This window comes from Sinocyclocheilus grahami, unplaced genomic scaffold (assembly GCF_001515645.1).
Source record: "Sinocyclocheilus grahami isolate Dianchi unplaced genomic scaffold, SAMN03320097.WGS_v1.1 scaffold121.1, whole genome shotgun sequence".
Classification (NCBI taxonomy): domain Eukaryota; kingdom Metazoa; phylum Chordata; class Actinopteri; order Cypriniformes; family Cyprinidae; genus Sinocyclocheilus; species Sinocyclocheilus grahami.
The window spans coordinates 163,903-185,727 of record NW_015505300.1 but is presented as its reverse complement, the minus strand read 5'-3'; the positions used below and the strand labels follow the sequence as shown (position 1 = coordinate 185,727).

General features: G+C 38.3%; 2 protein-coding genes across 7 annotated transcripts in view; one reads left to right on the top strand and one right to left on the bottom strand.

Moving 5' to 3' along the window:
• Positions 1-4,429, top strand: part of map4l (microtubule associated protein 4 like) — a 39,450-nt gene extending 35,021 nt beyond the window's left edge. For all 6 annotated transcript variants that reach the window (XM_016278346.1, XM_016278342.1, XM_016278344.1 and 3 more), the window contains 2 exons: positions 403-583; positions 3,065-4,429. In XM_016278346.1, coding sequence (XP_016133832.1) covers positions 403-583; positions 3,065-3,069 — 186 coding nt within the window. In that variant the 3' untranslated portion in view covers positions 3,070-4,429. The remainder of the gene's footprint in view (positions 1-402; positions 584-3,064) is intronic.
• Positions 4,430-7,905: 3,476 nt separating this feature from the next.
• On the bottom strand, positions 7,906-19,142 carry LOC107589804 (myosin-7). The gene is made up of 38 exons (XM_016278337.1): positions 19,108-19,142; positions 18,707-18,918; positions 18,263-18,406; positions 18,024-18,180; positions 17,830-17,857; positions 17,617-17,722; positions 17,438-17,530; positions 16,929-16,992; positions 16,729-16,827; positions 16,539-16,642; positions 16,320-16,458; positions 16,128-16,246; positions 15,898-16,047; positions 15,623-15,793; positions 15,207-15,516; positions 15,025-15,107; positions 14,646-14,851; positions 14,440-14,563; positions 14,181-14,317; positions 13,828-14,083; positions 13,492-13,734; positions 13,204-13,380; positions 12,938-13,083; positions 12,755-12,845; positions 12,240-12,629; positions 12,036-12,162; positions 11,836-11,954; positions 11,544-11,740; positions 11,109-11,292; positions 10,847-11,012; positions 10,546-10,670; positions 10,033-10,341; positions 9,715-9,918; positions 9,334-9,630; positions 9,145-9,249; positions 8,933-9,028; positions 8,707-8,841; positions 7,906-8,433 (listed from the first exon to the last, which is right to left on the bottom strand). Exons 2-38 carry the CDS (start codon positions 18,905-18,907, stop codon positions 8,413-8,415), a joined length of 5,823 nt encoding a protein of 1,940 aa, XP_016133823.1. The 5' UTR covers positions 18,908-18,918; positions 19,108-19,142; the 3' UTR covers positions 7,906-8,412.
• Between the last annotated feature and the right edge of the window lie 2,683 nt (positions 19,143-21,825).

Below are 21,825 nucleotides of genomic sequence, written 5' to 3'. Positions count from 1 at the left end.
GCCGTTTGTGCCAGCCTGGGGAGAAAGGTATTTTAATAATGTAAATTATGTGAAAAAAATGATGCGTTTTTCGAACCACCAAGCATGAGAACATGTTCTAGTACACCCCCAAAACAAAATCAAGACTTTGTAAAAGAGCATAATAGGACCCCTTTAAAAAAAATTATACAAACCCCTAACATTTGAACGTGTGTCTTGTGTACTCGTGTAATACAAAAAGTATGAAAAGTATTCATGTCAATTTAGTTAACACAAATTTTTAGGATGAGAACAATGGTTTCATTTACTTCCCTCACTCACTCACACAAACACACACACACACACACACACACACACACATAAATGCATCTTTGTCTCCGGCAACCATATTCTTTAACTCATTGCTTTGCTATGTGTTTCCAGGCTGAGGGGGTTCAGCAGAAATCTGAGGGAAACCCGTCTCCCCCTGCTGTCTCTCCACCCATGCAGGCAGGTAATGGGGCAAAAGAGAATGGGCTGAAAGAGAACTCTCCTGCTCCCATATCTTCTTTGGGAGAGGGACCCCGGGACTCCCAGGGCTTGGACAAGCACATCACTGGGACAAGTAAGTGCAAACTAGGCGAATTCAGCCATTATTTATGACACCTTGGGCCAGATTTACTAAACAGGGCAAATTAGCGTGAGAGGGCAATCCCATAAAACAGCTGATGGGAGTGGAAATTTCTGCTGGTGATTTACAGACAGTGAACAAAATAAAGAACACAGACGCAGCCAGCGCATTTCCATAATGACCATCGCAATTCACCAAGAGCAGCACAAACAAGCAGAGCCGATGATAATAAGGTGCATGTAATCTACTAACAACACAGGAAGAAATGGGTTAAGACATGCTTTTTTGGGGTGTTAGATAATGGCACAAATACCAATAAATTGACTACACAAACCTCAGCAAATAATGTTGCATGATTCATTTAAAGGAGGCATATTATGCCCCTTTTTACAATATGTAATATAAGTATCTGGTGTCCCCAGAATGTGTCTGTGAAGTTTCAGCTCAAAATACTCCACAGATCATTTATTATAACATTTTGAAAATGCCTATTTTGAGTGGAAGCAGAAACACGCTGTTTTTCGGGCCTGTTTCTTTAAATGCAAATGAGCTGCTGCTCCCCTCCCCCTTTTCCAGAATGGAGCTGCGCCATTACAGTTCGGACCTGCTAAAAACATCTGTTTTGGTTCCGATTATCATATTTGATATCATATGCTGAAATCATGAGTTTAAAGGGGTCATATGATGTTGCTAAAAATAACATTATTTTGTGTATTTGGTGTAATGAAATTTTTTTTAATGCGGTTTAAGGTTAAAAAAACACATTATTTTCCACATACTGTACATTATTGTTTCTCCTCTATGCCCCGCCTTTCTGAAACGCGTAGATTTTTACAAAGCTCATCGGTCTGAAAAGCGAGGTGTGCTCTGATTGGCCAGTGATCCAGTGCGTTGTGATTGGCCGAATACCTGAAGCGTGTGACGGAAACGTTACGCCCCTTACCATACTGTCATGCCCTGTCCGGCCAAAGCGACGAGACAAAAACATTAAAACCCATTATAAACGAAACAGTGTTGTAAATACAACTTAACCACTGATTTCTAGTCGTCTCCTCTTTTGGAAGGCCAAACAAAGTAGTTTCGCTTTCACAACAAAACACACAGCATCTTCACAACATGGCGGCGGCGGTGGCAGCAACAATAAAGTTACGCCTTCTTTCTTTGCGTGAACATTTGGGCGGCGTTATGCAAATCTTCCCACATCGTGACATAGACATGTGGGGGCGTGTTTAAACGAGGTGTTTTAGGAGGGCGTGGACATGTGAATAATCCTGGCCCCTCTAAAGCGGTACTAAACTGCAGTGGAAACGCAAACCGAGCTGAGCTGTGCCGTACTGAGCCGTGCCGAGTCGTACCAAGCAGAGGAAAAGTGCCAATAAATAGTGCTCTGTGCTCGTCAGTTCAGCCAAAGACAAAACAGTTAGCGTGTTTTGCTCAAACTTTCGCCATGGCATTAGAACTAATACACCGTTGTCGCTTGCGAAATCAAAATGATGGCGCCGTGGGTGGAAACTTACAGATTAAGGGGTGGTAATATTTTAATGAGATCCCTTTGCCACGTCACCAAGGGAGAGAAATCAGACGCACTTGTTTTCTCAGACGCATGCAGAAAAAGGCTTCCAAAAACAAAGTTACTAGGTTCATCTTTTTCACGTTTCCTTGGTTGGTAGATGCAACGGGGACCTGATTATAGCACTTAAAACCTGGAAAAGTCAGATTTTCATGATATGTCACCTTTAAATACTCTCCTCTCATAAATCAGGGAAACTCCTACAAATCCATATGCAGTAAGGTCAGCCGCAAAAATGACTGTGTCCACGCTTTTTCATCGCTTATTTTTCACTGCACGTCTTTACTAAATCCTGACAAAAGAGGGTTTGCGCTGGTGCAAGCTGTTAGTAAATCTGGCCCATGATATCGAGAAACCTGAAGAGATATATTGTGTAAATCAGCATTCAAGAACTTGAGTCCGAATTTGATTGGAATAGGCCACAGCCCACAGGAAGCTGAACTGTAATTTGACTTGGAATGGCAAAAAGAAGAATTATAAATACAGAATTACAATTCAAAGAATTTTACTGGTTAATGCAAATGAAATAAAGACTTCTTAAGCCCTTGTGCACAAAGTTTCATTTATTAAATAGGATAAAATAACTAAATAAACTAAATTAAAATTTCAAACATATATATTTACTATTCTGTCATTCTCTCTGACTATCATGGCTATAAATTAAAAACGATTTTGTGCTATTTTTCATAACTCAGAAACAAGGCTTTAAATTCTCCATCCTGTTTGCTAATGCAGTTCAAATTCAAGAACTAAATACTGAACAAACCTGGCTTATATTGGGAACAGATTAGGTTCACTCTCTTTTTAAATGTCAAGCATTTTGAAGATTCTGAATTACAATGTACAAAGTTGTGCCCAGCTGTTTATGTTGTTTCCTAACAGCTTTTCCATTTATTTGCCACTAGATTGAGTTCTACAAGCTGAACTTCTGCAAGAACACACGAGCTCGCATGGACCATGGCGCTAAAATCATCTCCTGGTCCCCCCTGAGTGGCAGCCACCCCCACCCAAATTGCAGCACCTCTCTCAGTGTTTCTCTGGGGTCCGCCATGTCCTCACACTCAACCCAGCTTGTCCCATTCACTCAGCTATGAGATGGGTGCAAACCAGTACACTAGCAGGAGAAGGGCTCTGATTTTTAACACAGCCTGTCCTTTTAAAACCTTCTCATAAGCTTCTTTTCTCGTTTACAGTTTTCTTAGTTTTTTCCTTGCTGGGAGAGCACCCATGAGATCATGTTTTGGGAAAGACCCAGGCTCTGGCTTAATTTACAGCATGCATTACTTCTTTTTCGAATGCAGGGTTTGGTTTGAGGCTGTGGTTGAGATGAAGTCTTCAGGGGCTGGTTGCATAAAAGGTTTAGACTAGTCCTACAAGTTATTCATCCAATTTTTTTTTCTTTAAGACTGGCCATATTTTTTTTATTATTAAAAAAACAAACAAACACATTTTTTTTAGTTACATTAAATCATAGATTAGTCTTAGTTGAATCCAAAAATAAGACTGATTACCCCGTTGCTAACTGCTAGTTAGTCGAACTTGTACTTAAGACAGTCTTAACATAGAGGCTGTTTATGCAACTGGCCCCAGATGGTTGGAGATGGAGTAATAGATGCTCCAGCCACTTAGCTCTTATTGTCATCTTTGTTAAAACCACTGCATTTTGCCCATCAACACCAGAGTTTCCTTCTAGACTTCCTATGAGCCTGTGCTATCCATTAGACAGACTTTTCTGTCTGTATCTATTTGGCAGTAGATGTTCTCCAATGGGAACCCCAGAACTCACTTGAGATGTAGCTTATTACATCATATTATGGCAGTTCAGCTCCCTGTATTGTTAGTATATGGGGCTATCTTAAATCCCAGTCAAAAGGGACGAATCAGCCGCCTTCCATCCATCTGCTTCCTTTGCTCCACTGACCCTGTCCACCTCACATGAATTATATCCCCTGGTCTCCCTCAGTATTTAAATGAGCACTTAATCATTTGAAACGTATAGGTTGTTCAAACAATAGCATATTTACATCTTCAGTGAGTTTGTTGTATCGTGTTTGCGTAAATTCCTGTAACGATGAGCTGTATCATTATGATGTCTAACCATCTGATTACATAATCCACTTTCCATTTCTCTCAAAGCATCTTGTGAACTAATAGGACACAAAAACTCATGAAACACATAAACTACAGCATGATACAGGAAGAGAAAAAGGAAGTGACACGCAAACTAAACAGACAGGATTGGAAGGAATATAGATGGATAAATAAAGATGTCAGAATGTTAAAATGGAAATGCGTTTACACTCCGTATACAGGTCATGATTATTTGCTCAAAGGTCCAAATCATCCCTACTTTCAATTAAATATTGTACCTCCAAATCCAAAAAGTAAACAACTGAACATATGAACCGTCATGTGCAAGGGCCCATTATATTAACAGTAAATATAACAGTAATATATCCCTATTATTTATTCAGTGGCAATTGATAAACTGTTGTCTAGAAATTACTATTTAATCAAACCTAGTAGTAAATGCTATTTGGTTTTATTACCAAATGATGTATTATTACAAGTAGTTGAATATCATAGTTTTAAACTCTCCAAACCTGGGCTGCATTTTTTAAACTCTTGACTAGTGGCGCTGTTTAACAGTGAATTTGTGGGCACTTTTTTATTGGTAGTAATATTACTCTAGATATATTTAGCTGCACAATGCCTGCAGAAAAAAATTAACAATTTGCTGTTGTTGGTTAAAAGATTATGTTTGTACACAGGGTTTGATTCACTACATGTTGTGAAATATTCTATTTTTTTCCTGGTATTTTACTGTGACGTCATAGTAGATCCTTGATGGTGGTAATCTTGTAACATCAAAGAAAATCCCACATAAAACGGAACAACCGAGACCAGGAAGTCATAAATTATGCAAATATCCTATGAAATAATTAGCTGATGAGCATTTGAAATGCACTTTATGATGGATGTTTTATACTACAAAGAGAACGATAAGATTGATTGAGCATATTTTCCTAAATTTGATCCCCTCAAGAAGAGTCCCAGTTACTCAAAAATGCAAAACATGTACCTGTATCTAAGGGTGTATTCACACCTGTCTTGTTTGGTTCGATTGAATCGAACTCAAGTTTGTTTCCCCCCCTTGGGGCGGATCTTTTGGGCAGGTGTGAATACAGCAATCGCACTCGGGTGTGGACCAAACAACCGTACCGAGACCCAGCTGAAGAGGTGGTCTCGGTCCGCTTCCAAAACAAACTCTGGTACGGTTGAATGGATAAACCAATGAATGGATGATCTTAAGCACATATGTGGTTTTGTTTACAGTTTCTGGTCCACTTGCAAAAAGGGCAGTGTGAAAGCGAACCGCACCAAACAAAAAAAATAAACATTGTATTTGTCCGGACCAAAGCAAGTGAACTAGCGGACTTTCCTGGTGTGAATACACCCTAACAGAGCAGTCTATAAATACAGTTTGTATGAGTGTGAGCAAGTGTGTTTAGTGTAGAGCAGTTGCGCTTGGCCAAGCTGTCCTGTCTGTAGTTCCTTTTGTGATTAGTGTGTACTGTTCAGGGGCTGTGCCAGTAAACTTCAGTGTTGTACTCTTGATACAGTGATCATAACCTTTCATGCCTTCAGACAGCTCTATTTTGTCATATCCATAATGAATGAACACTCTCACAGTTAGTACACTTCTCATGTCCCCCACACCAGTCCGCTCAATGCAGTTTTGTAAATACACGTTTCACACTTTATACCCCACAGGGGAAAAAACACTTCTTGATTGGGTTGTATAGAGAAGCAAAGTGAAGATTTTGCATCTATGAATATTTCTCCAGACAGTATTTTATTCTTTAAGTGAGTCTGCCTTTTTTTTTTTTAAGAAAAAAAAAAGGGCTGGCAAACAAGAATGTTTTTAAAATGTATTGTATTCAGGAAGCAAGGAATATATTTAATGTAACTTTTTCTCTTTGTCATCACAGGTCACATACTAAATACAATGTAATCAATAGGAGGAGGAGTGTGATTGATTTTGCCTATGGATGGAAAAACTCGAAGGACTCTGAGGATGTCCTTCTGTATAAAAAAGGCGCAGCATTCTGGTAATGACTTGAGTAGCCTCAGTCAGGATGCAGAAAGTGGGTCGAAAGGTTAGAGGTAATCAGTAACTACAGGAACAATGATTCTGCCCACAAACTGCAACTGACACAAAGACCTTGAATGTTGTTTGGATGTCCATGCCACACATCTGTATGAGACTAACTGTAACTGGTAGACTAATCGGCATGTTTAAAAGCAAATAGAGAACTCGAATTAGGCAGCAACTTCCCATAGAACACACCAAAAGAGAATGCTGACAACAATGGACTACAGACATGAGTCCTAAATTGGATTTAATCTCTCCACCCGATTTAAGATGTTTTTTTGTATGAAAGAGGTCATTGTGATTAATTGTTAACTAGAGATGTGGATATTTAATCATGAATAAATAAAAAAGAAACGACCAAAACTGATGTGCATTTTTTTTACAGCGTTGCATGTCACCTGCAATGAGGCATTCAGTATTCATTGTGTTGCTGAAACGGATTCTTTTATCAATAAATTGTATTACTCTATGCACAGTAGTTAAGGAGAATGATGCTGTACTGCACAATAAAAAGATGGGAAAATTTGTAGCGGTACTGTATAACTAGACCCTTAAATGTATAAATTTGACACCTATAATTGACACTGTGCGACTGGTGTTCAGTGTGTTTTGGTGCACCTTATACGTTTAGTACATTTTTAAAAGCTCCACAGCTCAGTGTTGCTTTAGTTTAAGCGGAAATTCGCACTCACTCACATTTAAAAAATCAGTCAGACTGATGATACTAATGCCGCCTTCATGTGCAATCGGAATTATCGCAAATGTGAGTTTCCTATTTGGAAAGTGGACATGAAAGGCCTCTCGGGTCATATTTACACCTGGGAAACTAAGAGGGGGCGTCTTGATCAGCTCTCTAGTTCAGTTGTCAGGGCACTCAGGGATTCTGCTATTTTAAGGACCGTATCAATCGCAAAATCCTTCCAGTGCACTAGAACGTTCGCTCCCTGAAAAATCCCACAATGCACCGCAAAAACTAGTAGGCATCGATGCTCACTATGCTCCCTTACCGGAAATGACATCACATTTCTGAAGCACTAAACTTAATATAATTGCCATGATTGCGAGATTCCAGCTTGTAAAAAGCATTCACGTCCTCGTAGAACTTGTAATTACTGCTTGAGAAATGGGAGTTTTAAGAGCTACAACTTGTACCACTACCACCTGACCACCTCAGATTCATTAGGCGCTATGTTTAGACAAACGGTGCGTTCCAAACGGGATATATATCGCTTCGATCGTTCCAAACCGAAGTGCTCAAAACTGGCCACTTCAAAGGGCCCTTCTGAATGAAGGAGTTTGAAGGGTGCAACTGTTGGACACTTCAGGCCCCCATGATCCTTTGCACAGGGAAGTTGTTTGGCATCACAGAGTTCGACTTCACAGATAAATGTATGCATAGTATTTTTCTATACTACTGTAATATTTATACAAGTTAGATTTGGTATATTATAATGGTCAAAACGACATTGTACTTCAGCAAAAAATACTTTATCAGTCCATTCAAATATTTCAAATACATAAGCACAATATACATTACAAATTACATTACATTACATACACAAACATAGATTATATTATATATAGCTCTCAGAAAACTGTAAAGTTTTATTTGTTTTCCCCCACAACACATACATTGCTTTCTCCTGCCATTACAGTCATGTATATATTTACATATTGTATGTATTGAGCACTGCAAAAACAGCATTTATTTGACCGAAATTTAGGAATCTAAATAGCGCAGTGAATGTTTATAGTTACCAATGAATGGGACGCTAATTTATTCAAAACCTGTTGGATGTTGACTAAATATCTTCTAAACCTTCAGGCTTCAATAAGATTTCCCCAAGAAACAGGCAAGAAGGAACTCATGAATGGGCCGCCCACCATAAGGAGAACTGGGAACCACTGTCTTAATATAATGAAAGATTAGTTGGTATTTTTCCCACAAAGTAGTGTTAATATATAATTTAACACATAATAACTCAATCACAACACAGATTGAATGCAATTAAACTTTATTCTACTATGTGGCTGAAAAAGAGCTAGATGGATAGCTAATACAACAAATAGGAGATACGCGGAAGATCCATTTGAGCTTTACTCTTCATCATGTCCCTTCTGTATGAAAAAGAGGAGAGAGAGATTATCAGTTGGGGTAAAATATTTTAATTACACGAGTTTCACAATTTGAGTTGAATTACTGAAATAAATGAACTTTTCCACAACATTCTAATTTATTGAGATACACCTGTATGTTCTCTAAAAATCAATCGTATATAAATGTGGCAAAAATATACTTTAAAAATCGGGAAATTAAAACTTCATATGATTGGTTTGAATCATACAAGCAAAAAAAATAAAATAAATAAATCAGTCTGCTTAATTACTGGCCTTAGAACCGACATCACGACTTTTGGCACGCAGTTTGTTGACTTGTGACTCTGCAATGTCAGCCCTTTCTTCTGCTTCATCAAGTTCATGCTGGATTTTCCGTAATTTGCTAATATGTGTGTTGGCTTGTTCCTCCTATGAAGCAGGAGTAGCAGTTCTGAGATTAGAGCCTGAACTGAATTGTATGATTTATCAAAATAAGTGTGATATTTAGGCTAATACTTACAGCTTCCTCTGCAGCCCTCTTGTAAGCCTTGACCTTTAGCTGAAGCTTATCAACTAGATCTTGCAGACGAGCCAGATTCTTGCGATCCTCCTCGGTCTTTGAAGACAAATGATAGCAAAGAGACTTGAGAACTTGTTGTATGAGAATGTTTTTTTCATCACATTTTCTATAGATGTATTCAGTAGTGAAATTAGTTGTTGTTGTTTTTTTACCTGGTAGGTCAGTTCTTTAATGCGTCTCTCATATTTGCGAATTCCTTTCACTGCATCACTGCTCTTTTTCTGCTCTGATTCTACTTCATTCTCCAGCTCCCTCACCTGTTGGCACAGTATAAACGTGTTTACAGAGTACCACTTGCAATAGTTAGAAAACATTGTTGGGATTAATGGTAGGCCACTCACCCGAGCTTCTAGTTTCTGGACTTGTTTCTTGCCTCCCTTCATAGCAATTTGTTCTGCTTCATCCAGGCGGTGCTGCAGGTCCTTAATGGTCTGCTCCATGTTCTTCTTCATACGCTCCAGGTGAGCACTTGTGTCCTGCTCCTTCTTCAACTCCTCAGCCATCATGGCAGCATCAGTGATGGCCTTCTTGGCTTTTTCTTCAGCATTCCTGCATTCTTGCACTGCCTCTTCCACCTCACTCTGAAGCTGGGATATGTCAGTCTCGAGCTTCTTCTTCTGATTCAAGAGGCTTGTATTCTGGACAAATTAGATGTTTGCATTAAATTAGAAGCTGAATAAATGGACCTGTTCAGAATGAAGACTAACCAACCAATCGCAAACCTGGGAGTGCAGTAGCTGCACTCTTTCACTGGTATCCAGCAGCTCTTGCTCTGCAAGCTTGCGGCCTCTCTCAGTTTGCTCAAGAGCTGCTCTCAGCTCCTCTAGTTCAGCCTGCAGAAGGTTGTTGCGTCTCTCTAAAATCGCAGTGTTCTCCTTGAGATCTTCATTTGTTCTCAGAGAGTCATCTAGCTGTAGTTGTGCATCCTAGAATATGAGTGCAAACTAATTAAGACAAACATTTCAACAACTTTCTAACTCTCCAAAAGCTCTCATTCTTTGCTTCATTGATTCACAGTATTACTTCAGAGTGCGTCTTACTTTCAGATGTGCTTGGACACTCTTGAGTTGTTTTTGAGCCTCTGTTGCTTGTCTGTTTGCCTGACTAAGCTGGATCTCCATCTCGTTTAGATCCCCTTCCATCTTCTTTTTTATTCTGAGGGCCTCATTCCTGCTTCGTGTTTCTGACTCCAAAGAACTTTGCAGAGTATCGATGGTTCTCTGCAAATTGCGTTTGCTCTGCTCCATCTCTTCGTCCTTCTCAGCTAGTTTGCGCTCAATATCAGCCTTTGTTTGGTTGAATTCTAGCTGAGCTCGCAGAATCTTACCCTCTTCGTGCTCCAATGAGGCCTTTTAAAGAAGATTGGGATCTGTTACTTGGTTTGCAAGACAATTTAAAATGGTATTTAATATAAGCATCTTGAAAATGTATTTTACACAATTGCTTGAAAATCGATAATCATTTTTATATTGTTTTTATGTGTAAAGTCACATAAACATAAACATAAACATTCATTTAAAAGTCAATGAATAAAGCTGCATCGGAACACTTACTTCTGCCTCTTCCAGAGCAGACTGAATCTCACTTTTTTCTTGCTCCAGCTGTTTTCTCATTTTCTCCAGTTCATGAATGCTCTTTCCTCCCTCACCAAGTTGCTCAGTGAGATCAGAAATCTCCTCTAGATTAAAATAATATTGCATTTCAACATATTGTCATATTTTCTCCAGCCTTAGTGATAAGGTCTCTATGGTGATATAAATTACACTTCTTCCACCGCCACACTCCAAGTCTTTTCAATATTTCCATTTATTTATTCATTATAATCATTTGTTTTAAGATTCTTTGCCAGTTTACCTTGGAGATTTTTATTTTCTCTCTTCATGGTCTCCAGGTGATCCAAAGATTCTTCATAGGAATTCTTCAGCTTGAAAAGTTCTGTACTCAGACATCTGGCTTCCTTCTGAGAGCTCTCTAGCTCAGCCTGTGACTCTTCATACTTCTGCTTCCACTCAGCCAGGACCTAAAAGCATTTTTTCATGCAAGTAGATTTTAGGATCACAGGTAATCAGAAATCATTTTTGAGAATAATCCCAAATCAAGGACCATGTTTGGTTACCTTATCAAAGTTTCTTTGCTTCTTGTCCAAGGCTGCTGCAGCTGCATTAGACCTCTCCAGGTCCGCCATAAGATCTTCAATCTCATTTTGGAGTCTGTGCTTGGTCTTTTCAAGAGATGAACATTTCGCATTTACTGCTTCAACAGCTTCTTCGGCCTCCTGCAAACGTTGAGCCAGTTTCTTCCTGTTTTAGGAAACAGAACAATATTAAGGCAGATCGTTTTGCTTGCACACCCTAATAGAAAGGGATAGACATTTTATTATATTTTTACCTTATGTTTGGGGAAGCTTGGCCAACTAACAGAAAAACTTTTTGTTCGTCTTACATTTTAAAAGAAACATAACACAAACAAAAAGCTTATCTGTCAGTAGAAAAGTTAAACCTTAAAGAAAAGTTCAAATATATATGAAATTCTAAATAGAAACATATCTTACTTGGCTTCCTCCAGCTCCTCAGTCCTCTGTATGGCATCAGTTTCATACTTTGTTCTCCACTGAGCCACCTCAGAATTAGCTTTGGACATGCCTCTCTGTAACTCTGCTTTGGCCTCCTGCTCCTCCTCATACTGCTCTCTGAGCAGATCTGTGTCATGACGGGCTGACTGTACAGCATGAGCTAGGGCATTCTTCGCCTGAAGGAAAACACATTGTTATTTAGCAGATCAACAAAATTAATGCAATTCATTTTTTATATATTAATCAGACAATGTTCATACTCAGTTCACACCTTAGTTTCTTCCTCCAGTTGCCTTTTAAGATCTTCAGTTTGCTGAGTATAAGACAGCTTGCTTCTAGTTAGCTGGGAGACAAGAGATTCCTTCTCCTCCAGCTGTCTTGCAAGTTCACCTGGGTATGTCATCATGCATTTTATTATTGTTGGAGTTCTGTCGCTCAAAATGATTGAAAAAAGTTATTTGACAGCCTTACCATTTTCAGATAGTAGTTTAGATTTTTGCATTGTAAAGTCATTGATACAACGCTGGCCTTCCTCATATTTTGTTCTGTATTCATTCATTTGATCTTCCAAAGACCTGCAGGTCTTCTCAAGATTTGCCTGAACAAACAAGAAAATTACTTTCCAGCAAGAAGCAAATTTAAATTCTTATTGATGAATACTTGTATTAACAATACCTTCGTCTTAACAACATGTTCCATGTTTGAGACCACATCATCCAGCTCGAGTCTGAGTTCACTTTTTTCCTTTTCCAGTTTTTGTTTGACTCTCTGCAGATTGTCTATCTGCTCTCCCAAATCTGCCACACTGTCGGCTTGTTTCTTCCTCAGTGTGGCAGCAGTGGCCTCATGCTGCAGAGTGGCCTCTTCAAGGTCTCTGCGAAGTTTCTGAAACTCATTTTCACGTTTCTTATTCATCTCAATCTGAGCAGATGTAGCTCCTCCAGCCTCCTCCAGTCTTTCACTGATCTCCTCCAGCTCTCTGGCTAAATCTGCTCTTTGTTTCTCCACCTTGGCTCTTGCAGCTCTTTCTGCCTCAAGCTTTTCCTCCAGCTCCTCAATGCGTGCCTATTATCATAAATAAGCCAGGGTTATCTCTCATGTCTCATTCAATTTTTCCCATCTCGATATGCTCTTTGTGTGTGTGTGTGTGCGTGCGTGTGTGTGTGTGTGTGCGTGTGCGCGCGCGTTACCTGAAGTTCCTTCAGTTTTTTCTGTAGCTGAATACAAATAGTTTGTTCATCCTCGATTTTCCCATTGAGCTGACTGATCTCAAAGTCTTTCCTATGATTGAAAAAGAGATGCTCGCAGTCCTTAATTTTAAACATATACAGTATATAGACTGAACTGTGAAAGAATGGAAGAATTTGACTTACTTTTTAAGTCGCTCCTCTAACTGCTGTTTGTCATTCTCTAGGTCCATTAAGCTTTCCTGGGTTAACTTCAAGTCTCCTTCTAGTTTCCTCTTGGCTCTTTCTAGATCCATACGGATCTTTTTTTCTTGCTCAAGAGATCCTTCCAACTGGTATAAATAATTCAACAGTTGGTTGCATGGTCATTTGCTCATAACATTCATTATAACTTGCTTGTATAATTCATTATAACAAGAATATTAAATGTATATGTAAATTGTAAAACTCACATCATCCACTTGCTGCTCTAGCTTTGCTTTTGCCTTGGTGAGGGTGTTGACTTTGTCCTCCTCACTTTGCAGGTCATCCAGTGTCTGCTGATGAGCTTCCTGCAAGGCTTTCTTCTCCTTGGTTAGCTTTGCGATGATATCGTCCAAAGCTGCCATTTCCTCTGTCAGGTTCTTCACCTGCACAAGAACATTAAGTTCTGAGTGTTTGTACAATATTACTGTGTGTGTGTGTGTGTGTGTGTGTGTGTGTGTGTGTGTGTGTGTGTTGTGTAGAAAGACATCCCAGACCTTGTTCTCAGTAGCATGCTTCTCTTTCTCCACTTTAGCCAGAGTCAGCTCCAGATCATCAATATCTTTCTTCAGCTCAGAGCACTCATCCTCCAGCTTCCGCTTCTTAGCTGTCAGCTCTGCGTTCATCTCCTCCTCATCCTCAAGTCGCTCTGTGAGCTCTTTGGCTTTTGCCTCAAGCTGGATTTTGTTTTTGATGAGCTGGTCACATCGCTCTTCTGCGTCACAGAGATTGTCTTGCTCCTGTTTTAAAATTATGTTAAAACTATTCAGTAATTTCTATACTGCAAAAACACATTTACTTCTACGTTTTAAAGGCACAAAATATTAACTGACTGCTTGGACTTGAAGTTGTAGGTCATTCTTCTCTTGGAGAAGAGATACCATTTTTTCTTCTAGTTCTTTCCTTCGTGCTTCAGATTTAGCATAAGCCTCTTTGAGCTTGGCAAATTCCTCTTTCATATTTGCCATCTCTTTTTCTGCTTCTGCTGACTTTAGTAGAGGTTTGATCTTAAAGAATAGCTTCATCCAGGGCCAATTCTTCACCCCCATGAAGGCACGGACATTCCACTGGATAACCAGTAGGGCATCCCTGTGAGGATATTCCATTTTTATGTCAGAAAATATTACAAAGTTAAACTTACAGTGAGCAAATTGTTAATGCAGTGCATAATATGTGGAATTCTTGCCTTCTTTCAACTATCTTCTGGAACTCAACCCTTGCAAGGAGTCCTCTGGATCTAGCTTGAATACCAGTAATAATTAGAGATAGTCTGTCATCTCTCATTTCTTCCAACTGACCCAGTAAACCAGCCTTGAAGAACACCTAAGCAGAATTAATTATAGAAACATGCATTTTACTCACAGTACTACATGACCACTGTCATCTTTGCTCTCATATTAAATAATATATATAAAATCACTCTTCAGATTCATGTACTTTTTCACCTTTGTGTGTCCAAATTTATATTGATTGTGATCAATATCCAGTGAACTCAAGAGTTTCTCAGCTCCTTTCCTGCTATCTATGAATTGACCTTCAGGTATGGCTGCAGGATTTAGGATTCGGTACCTGTAAATAAGTATAGAACGTTTCTAATAATGGAAAGAGTTGCTATGAATTTAGAGTTCAAATGTCACAGAATAATAATAACCTCTGTTTGAAATCTCCATAGAGAATTCTATTAGGGAAGCCCTTCCTGCAAATCCTGATGCCCTCCAGTACACCATTACAGCGTAGCTGGTGCATGACCAAAGGGTTCTCCATCACTCCAGGAATCTTTGTCTCATTAGGTATGATGCAGCGCACAAAATGAGGGTGAGTTGATCTTAGGTTTGTCATTAACTTATTCAAGTTTTCCTGTAGGGAAAAATGTACACAGAATTTAAGCTATTCATTTATGTTAAGGAACACTTTCAATTACCTAAAAAATACTGAAATAGATCCACTGGAAACAAGCTCCATAACATTAGTATACATTATCTATTTTTTTTTTCATTGTGTATGATAATTTGAGTCTGTAATTCAATTACCCTGTGAAGTGCAGAAACAGTTTGGAAGGAGGAGCCCTTCTTCTTACTTCCACCTCCTTTGCCCCCCTTACTATTCTCTTGAGCTGGTCAAAACAAGGTATTTGAATGCAGTGGTGCTTAAAACACTCATAAGTGTGTATGAGATTTTATTGTGCACACATGATTCATACATAGATACATACCAGTCTCTGTCCCAGCATAATTAGCAAAGAGCATTGACAGGAGCTTGACTGTAGACTTTTGAAAGAGTCCAACAACAGTCTCATTCAGTGGGTCTTTGTTCTTCACTAGCCAGTTGTTGATATTATAGTCAACAGTACCAGCATAGTGAATCAGAGAAAAATGAGACTCTGGCTTCCCTTTGATTGCTCTTGGTTTCTGAAAGTTGTTTGATTTCCCAAGGTGGTTGTCATAAAGCTTTGCTTTAAAGGTTGCATCACTGGCTTTGGGAAACATGCACTCCTCTTCAAGGATGGACATGATGCCCATAGGCTGAATAAATAAGTTGATAGGATTGAGTTACTGACGTAGCAAATAGCCTTGTTAAGCAGTTAAAGCACCATTCATGTATGACAGCTTTATCATTAGCACTACTTACTTTCTCAATGAGATCGATGCAGGCCTGTAAGTCCATGCCAAAGTCAATGAACTCCCATTCAATCCCTTCTTTCTTGTACTCCTCTTGTTCCAGCACAAACATGTGGTGGTTGAAAAACTGTTGCAGTTTCTCATTGGTAAAGTTAATGCAGAGTTGCTCAAAGGTGTTGAACTGTAGTTTTTAAATTAATTGAAAGGAATTGAAAGTATATGTAAGTTAGACAATAAAATGCATTTTAAACTTGACAACATGAGGATTTATCCACAAAGACTTACATCAAAGATCTCAAAACCAGCAATGTCCAGCACTCCAATGAAGTATTGGCGAGGTTGTTTGGTGTCCAGAGACTGATTGATTCTTACAACCATCCAAAGGAACATTTTTTCATACACTGCCTTGGACAGTGCACCAATAGCGTAGTACACCTGAGCACAGAGAAGCATTTGTATGGTTTGACATTACATGGATAAATAGGCATAATTTCTTTGCTGACACTCCAACTCACCTGCTGGACATTTTGCCCTTTGGTGACCCACTCATTTCCTACTTTCACTCTTGGATGGCATAAACCTTTGATGAGGTCAGCAGAGTTGAGGCCCATCAGATACGCAACTTTGTCTGCATCTGTAAAATTAATGCAATATTAATAAGATAAGTTTGCATTTAGTTTGCTACTTTCTAATAATACTCTACATACCTTCAGTCCCATCAGCTTCTGCTTGCTCCTCCCTTTGCTTTTGTTTGAACTTCATATTGCCATAGTGCATTATGGCTCCAATCAGTTTATAGATGCCATTTTTCTCCTCCTGAGTAAAGCCTAGTACATCAAACGCTGCCTAAAATTGACAGAATTAAAGGTTTCATATGAGAGCTTTACAATGACAGAAAAAAAGGATGTAAATCGATTTACTCTTACATCAGTTGAAATTAGTTCTTCACTATCGTTAATTGAGGCTACAGTTGTTTCTCCTTGAGAGATGAAAGCGTAATCATAGGGGTTATTGGTGATGAGCAGCATCTCTATTTCAAGAGAGAGAAAGTGCCGTTAGATTGTAGTGGTAAAACTGTAAAATGCCTTTGATTATGGGATGTCTACTGCATCTCACCCAGCAGCTCAGGTTTCCGCTGAGAGAGGATTTGGTAGAAAATGTGATAGTCCCTTTCAGCTTTAAGCTGAAACGACACCCTTGACTTCTCCAGAAGATCTGATATTTAAATTAAAAAATTAAATGTTAGTCTTTGACCTTTAGTGTTTTTATAATACAAGCGTCTTCATATTTAAAAAAAAAATGGAATGAATTCTTACATGTCTCAATGTCAGCTGAGGCTAGCTTGCCACTGGCACCAAAATGAATTCGGATAAATTTTCCCTAAAGAATTGAAAAATTATAACATTATTAAATTAAACACAATGAATGCATTAATAATTGTGTAAGCTACTGAAAATGAATCAGTATGGCTTATAAATACCTAATGCCTAAAATGTGTTGAGAAACACTCAGTACTTGATTCAAAAACCTTTAATTGCAATAATGTCTGACATTAAATGTAAGGATTTTTTTTTTCTTATTTGAATGTTTTATACCATAATTATATAAATACTGAAGATATACTATCACATTTATGATGGCTCAGGATCTGATCAGTCTGCCATCTGTCAACCCTATGTTCTCTTTATATCATTTTGGTTTATCCAGCAGAGGGTGTTCTCACACTATATATGTGATGCATGCTATACATTAGCTGAAATGTAATTTGTATTACAATTTACATGTTCACTAAAAGTTTACATAAATGTTCAATGCTGAAGCTTACAAATCTCGAGGAGTTGTCATTTCTGATGGTCTTTGCATTACCAAAAGCTTCCAAAGCAGGATTAGCCTGGATGATTTGATCCTCCAGGGTTCCCTGTAATGAAACAGTAAATGTTTCAGTATCTTTTCAATCAGACTTAATTAATGTAGAAAGAGATGACACGTGAAAATGACACTTACCTTTTTTTCTGACCCATCTTTCTTTGCTGAGCCACCAGCTGCAATACTTGCAAAATATTGAATGACTCTCTTCGTGTTTACAGTCTTTCCTGCACCAGATTCTCCACTACAGTGACATAGAACATAGAAAAATAAATGGTTTAAATCTTTAAAATGGCATGAAGTATTTAATTAACTAAGAAATTATATTAAAAGATAAGTAATTGTTCTTACGTGATCAGAATTGACTGGTTTTCCCTGTCTGAAATGGAGAAGACTGCAATGTTACTAATTCTTGAGTTATGGATTATATATTATTGATCTTTAAGAGTATAATGCTCATCCAGAGATTTGTGCAGAAAAAAAGCTGTCCTTCACAAGGTCTACACCTCCCTTGCCTCTTTCCCCTCCCTTGGCTTTGTCCATACCTGTTAGCATGTACTGGTAGGCGTTATCAGAGATGGAAAAGATGTGGGGAGGAGCTTCACTCCTCTTTTTTCCTCTATAGGCTACAACCACCTCCTGATTGTACACAGGAAGCCACTTGTAAGGGTTGACAGTGACACAGAACAGCCCTGAGTATGTCTGTGGGAAAGAGAAATAAAGTTCAGTAATTTAAGCTAATTAGGATGTATTCTCAAGTGACTCTGCGCTGGTCTGCTCTTACATAGATCATCCATGCTGCATAGCGCTCTTTGAGGTTGAACAGCACAGCTGGCTCATGAAGGAAGGTGAACATTGCCATGTCTTCAATTTTATCAAACTTTGGTGGGTTCTGGGGATGAATGTCAGCTTCCTTTACAGCGACAGTCTGTTAGAAGCAGAAAAAATTATTTGAATAATACCATTAGAATAATACTATCATGTAAAGTGGCATCAAATTTGCTATTGTGTGCAGATTGTATTGTATTGCTTGTATTGTCTTAATTTAGACTTAACTATTGCTAAGTTATTACAAATTGTTGCTCATAATGTTTCAGTGACCACTTGTGCCACTGGAAATGTAGGCCTACCATTGAATTATCTGTCACTGAAAGTGTCTGCCCTTTATAATAGCTTTTTCTCAAAATGCTCCTTCAGAAGTAATGCGTATTCAATTAGTTGAGCCTACCTTTCTTTTCTCAGTCAGCACAGTGACTTTGTCACCTTCATGACTGATGATTGAAGCTTTCACATACTCTTCATCTGGATCAGGCACAAAACACTCCTTTTTCATATCAAATGGACGAGTTTGTGCTTCCAAACGCTCTCGATCCGACTTCCGCAGGTAAGGAGCCGCTGCTCCAAACTCTGCCATCTGAGCATCCGCCATGATTGCCTTGTCTGGAGATGATAAGGTATGTTAATTGTTTGTACAATTTTGCAATATCAGACATGCTATGATCAAGCCGAGGTATTTATGATAGTAGAACATTGCCTCACAGCCTTCTAGTATATGATCATATAAAAAGCTGTTTTGAGATATAAATAAAGAAAAGGTTCTTAAACATAGAAAATAAGCATGACTCTTACCTGATGTGCACCAGGTGTGGCAGCTGAAGAAGAACCTGTTAATGTAAGGTTCAGATATGTGGATCGGTAAGTTTTAATCTTTGTTACATCACTAAACAACCCAATACTTAAAAGATGTAAATCAGAAGAAAGCAACACGATAAGAAATAAAACAGAATTATCATGAATGAAATTTTAGAAGAAATTTGCATCATTTTCTATTAAATGTAACATCACCATGCAGTTTTGGTTCAGATCTTACCCTCAGATAAAACCTCTGACTTGTCTGGAGACCAACCATGAGATCTCTTTATAAAGGAAGTCACCCTCCCAAATTTGGAGAAGGCATCCCACAAGGCAGGAATGCTATTGCGTCTGAGCACTGTTAGGGCACAATGAGGGTAGTTAGGGGTATTAGGGAGAAACACGAACCTGCTAGGTGAGTAAAGTCTTTGTTAGATTTGTTAGTGTTCCATATTAGGTTCTCGCTGATAGCAGAGCACTAATTTAGGTCAGCTAAAAAAGTTAAGTGGTTTGCACTCAAATGAAATGTGAATGATTAAAGCCAGACGAAGTTGTCTATTGAAGAATAGGCATCTGAGGTGAAGATTACTCTAAAACTTGGGACAAAGGAGCAAGATATTTATAGAAAATTCCATTTGTGTGTTCTTGTGGTAAGCCATCACTGCATTACTTTAGTGCCACATGAGGGTTTAACAGGCAACAAAGGGATTCAAATGCTGGATGTCTTAACAAACTTTAGATGGAATTCTATATTTGTCATCTAACATTGTTTAGAATACTCAGGAGAAGGTATCAGATTTCAGTAAAGTGATATGTTTGAACTGCATGCCATGTGGGCTCTCAATTACCCAGAGAGATTAAGGGGGGGTTAATATGCGACATTGTGTTTTTTGTCAGTCTTTACAAAGATGCAAACAACAATATCAGATACCTTCTGAGTCTGCATCTATATTAAGCATCTTTGTCTGCAAGATTATCCAGGCGACAAGTGTCGAACAGCACACACAGTGGTCTGTCACAGGTGTCATACTTCAGATTCAATAAAAAAAGATAATGGTAGTACAATAAAAAAGTAAAGAGAAAACTGGTGTCCCCTGGGTAGAGAACAATGTAGACTGTGGCCATGGCTGTGCCATACTTCATTATCATCCACCAGCCAGCAAGTGTCTCCCCCAACAACCCATGTTGTTGACAACCCATTGTTTCTTTGAGGACAAAGATAACCCTGTGAAATTCCTGCAGAGTGGATCTCACTGATTGAGGGGTGAAACCACATCATACTGTGAGCTTCTGGACCTTATTTTATGTCTCTGCCTGGGATCAACTATAGCCCGCCACCTGGCCATTGTAGGTGTCTTTCTTCATAAATAAAACCAAGTGACAGGTATACACAGAGACCCATCAATATTTTATGGTATGCTAAAATTCTTGTAATGTTATAGAGTCCTGTACTCATATTGATTCTTTGTTTGAGGGTATACATGTTGGTATTTCCATTCCAATGTCCTTGGAATTTGTTGCAACTGTGAGTGATGAAAGGGGCAGTGATCCATAGGCCTCGTGTGTGGACATTCTGTTCATAGAAATTAATGCAGACAGAAACACTGAAATGGCATTTAAAGGTAAATACAAAAGTGCATAATAATAATAATAATACTAATATTGTCAAGTTATTGTCATCAAAATGGAATATAGTTTATTTTTCCTATAAATGTTTGTCCATTTATAGAGTATTTGAATAAGACTGAATAGGATTCGATACATACAACTGGCTGACATAACTGAAGGTGAGGACCCTTGACAATTACCATGCAGTAAGGGTCAACAGTTAAACAAGGAGTTAAGTGCCTATGACAAGTGATAAGACTGTTCTATTCTGACACCCAGCCACATCTTTTAAGCGATGACTGGCATCAAAGTGCAAAAGGAAGTGAGAAATGCCAAGCCATTGCTGAAGACTCAGTAAAGATAACGATGACCTCTAGAGCAGCACTTAACATTAGGAACGTTATTCTGACACACAGGTATGTGCTTTAAAATTAATTTTGTTCTTACTGGTCATAAAATGAAATCACTGTTACCCATGAATGTGTAATCACAGCTGGCTGCTTAATTATACTTTATGTGGGATTACACACATATCCCCAAACTGTACTGTTGCCAGAATTGGTAACACTTTATAATAACTTTCATTTATAAATCATTAACAAACATTATAGAATGCTTAACAGATCATTAGTTAATATATATTCACATAGCTAGAAAAATTAGATAATGTTCTTGTTAATGTTTACTAATGAACTTACTAAACATTGACTAATGATTAACATGATTATTTAATGTAAATTGAAATGCTTACAAATGTCAGTAAACTTTCAGTTCATACCTGTATGATTTTCATTTGTTGGTCTTTGTTTGTTGTGTAGACCTCTATTTACACATCTTAACAAATAATCTATTAATTATTTGTTCATGTTTTTCAGTACCTAATCTAAAGTCGAAACTATTCACCATTTGCAAATGTTTATAAATGTTTACTAATCATTGAGCAGTCATCTCGATGGCAAAATGTGTCCCACAAGACCTGAATTTACCCTATTCACACATCTTTACTAATCATTTATTAATCATTTGTTCATATTTTTGCAGTAGCCAATTTAAAGTCGAAAATATTCGTCATTTGTAAATGTTTATAAGCGATTACTAATCATTTAG